Source organism: Pinus tabuliformis, chromosome 9 (genome assembly GCF_031772625.1).
Source record: "Pinus tabuliformis cultivar Carrire ecotype Pingquan chromosome 9, CPIR1, whole genome shotgun sequence".
NCBI lineage: Eukaryota > Viridiplantae > Streptophyta > Pinopsida > Pinales > Pinaceae > Pinus > Pinus tabuliformis.
Genome location: NC_142307.1, coordinates 1488933812 through 1488936138, shown reverse-complemented (window position 1 = coordinate 1488936138; position 2327 = coordinate 1488933812). Strand labels below are relative to the sequence as shown.

General features: G+C 38.8%; 1 protein-coding gene across 1 annotated transcript; it reads left to right on the top strand.

Annotated features, from left to right (window-relative positions):
- The first annotated feature begins 851 nt into the window (after window positions 1-851).
- On the top strand, window positions 852-2072 carry LOC149154237 (uncharacterized). The gene has a single exon (XM_089441059.1). It carries the CDS (start codon window positions 1033-1035, stop codon window positions 1588-1590), a length of 558 nt encoding a protein of 185 aa, XP_089297185.1. The 5' UTR covers window positions 852-1032; the 3' UTR covers window positions 1591-2072.
- The last annotated feature ends 255 nt before the right edge of the window (window positions 2073-2327 follow it).

Here is a 2327-nt window from a genome sequence, read left to right as displayed (position 1 = left end):
TTCAAGTCTCAGTCTCTTGAGAAGAATACGATTGACTGGTCTAGTAGTTTTTTGCTTGATTTGTTTTCTTTACCATCAATGAATATTGAATTGTTTTTTAGCTGTTCATTACACAAGCACCACAACATGATTTGAACCTATGACTTGGCTATAAGATAATGGAATAGATTGTTAGGTTGTGTTTTTGTTTTGTTTTGGAAAACAAATAAATGTAAAGAAACTCAACAAGGAACAACTAACCTCTATAGAATCTAACAAAATGCTACCCAAGGAGTTTAATAATAGTAAGTTCAACTTTAGAAAATAAAAAATTTAGATTGAAAATTTAAAATTGAAACATGAAAAATAAATTTAATAGACGATTAATGCACTGGTACTAGAAGAAATAGAAGTAAAATTTAACCGATCTCAAAATGAAACTGAAATAATTGACTTAAATTATCTATAAATTTAAAAATAAAACTAAAACTAAAATGTTCATATTGTTGTTTTTATTTATGTTGTTACTTTCTTTAACTTCTTCCCATCCAAATTATGGATGGGGTTGAAGCCTTATACTAAGGCAAAGTAAAAGTGGTATACTTATTTTTGAGCTTTGGATTTGATTTTGACTTCTTCCCATCAAGATTATGGCTCAAGTTCAAGAGTTACTGTAATGCACAGTAAAAGTGATAAAAAAAGGTATGGCATTAATGTAGTAGTACTGTAATTGAGTTGCAAATATGTTCAATACGTAATGTAGTGCTAACGAAAGTCTTCCTTTTATGGGTTCTTATGGGTTTGTACCTGCAGATGAAAAAATTCTCAAGTACTTTGTTTTGGGAATATATACCATGTTGCAGACGCCAAACTTTGACTCGTTCAGCAGGGAAAAAAAATTTCTTAGCTTGATAAGCCTATAATACACGCGTCATATTTGCTAAAGAAGCGAAAGCTGATCGGACATTTACGCCTTCTTGAAGACCGCTGAACGAGGTTCCATCTTTTCGATTGGCGTCGGGGGAAACGGTGGTCTGCAACTGCAAAAAAAAAATGGTGAAGGCATATACACAGGAGCACGTCTACATGCATCCCTGGGAGCGGGTGACCGCAGCAAACTGGAGAAAATTCGCGGATCCTGAGAACAGATCCACGCTTTCCCACATCGTGGAGGTGGACACCGTGAATCGAACCCTTGACCTTGGCTCGGGAAGACTGTACAGCACTCGCCTGATAACGGTGAATACCCCCGGCCCGTGGTGGGTGCAGAAGGTAATCGGTCAAAACGTGTGCCACTCCGTTGAGTCGTCGGTGGTGGACATCAAGAATCGTTCGATGGAGATGGTGACGCGGAATGTTACTCTGAAGAATTTCATCGAGGTGGAGGAGAAATGTTCGTTCGCCCCGCATCCTCAGCATCCGCAGTGGACGCTCTTCAAGCAGGAGACGAGCATACGTTGCGCCACTCTCTCGGCTCTGGCGTCCATGGCAGAGAAAGTAGAGCAGCGCTGTGCCGAAAAATTCCTGCAGAACAGCGTAAAGGGGAGGGAGGTTATGGAGAGGATCTGTAATCACTACATGGAGGCTGAGTCCAATGGTATCGCCTTCTGAGATTCAGGTTTGGGATTATTTACTATTTTTTTTTCGCGGGATCGGAGGGGGCGACCTTCAGTTAGGGTTCACAGAACTATTCTATTTTTTGCATGCGGCATAGGTATTCCTGAGGCTGAAAATGGAAGGGAAGAGGGGTAATGGAAATCGTAGTTCACATTTTTTAATGTTTAATGTTTTATTGGGATTATGGATTCGTTATTTTGAAAAGAAAACTCGAGGGTTTGTAGAAAACAAGAGCTAGGGGATCTATTCCCTGTGCTATCAAAAGAATGTTTTTTTTCCTTTCGGAAATTAAATGACAGAGGCTTTAAGGCAATCACGATGCCTTCTGAAACTTTACACAGAACATTATGGATTCGTTATTTTGCAAAAAAAACTCGAGGGTTTGGTGAAAATAAGAGCTAGGGTTCTATGCCCCGTGCTATCAAAAAAATGTTATGTTCCTTCCAGAAATTAAAATCACAGAGGATTTGAGGCAATCACGATGTTTTCTGAAGCTTTACACAGAACATTTAGCTGCACATCTATTATGCTTTTTATTTTTGCGTGCGTGTGTGCTTCAGCTCGTGCTGTAGAAGAATTTCGTCCATCTGTGACATCCATCAAGCTCCATTCAATTATGGACATTTTCTACCCATTCAATAGTGCAGATATACATTTCATAAAAGGGCATTTTTGGCCATTTAATGGTATACATATATTGTATTTCATAAGCCACACACGTAATATAGATA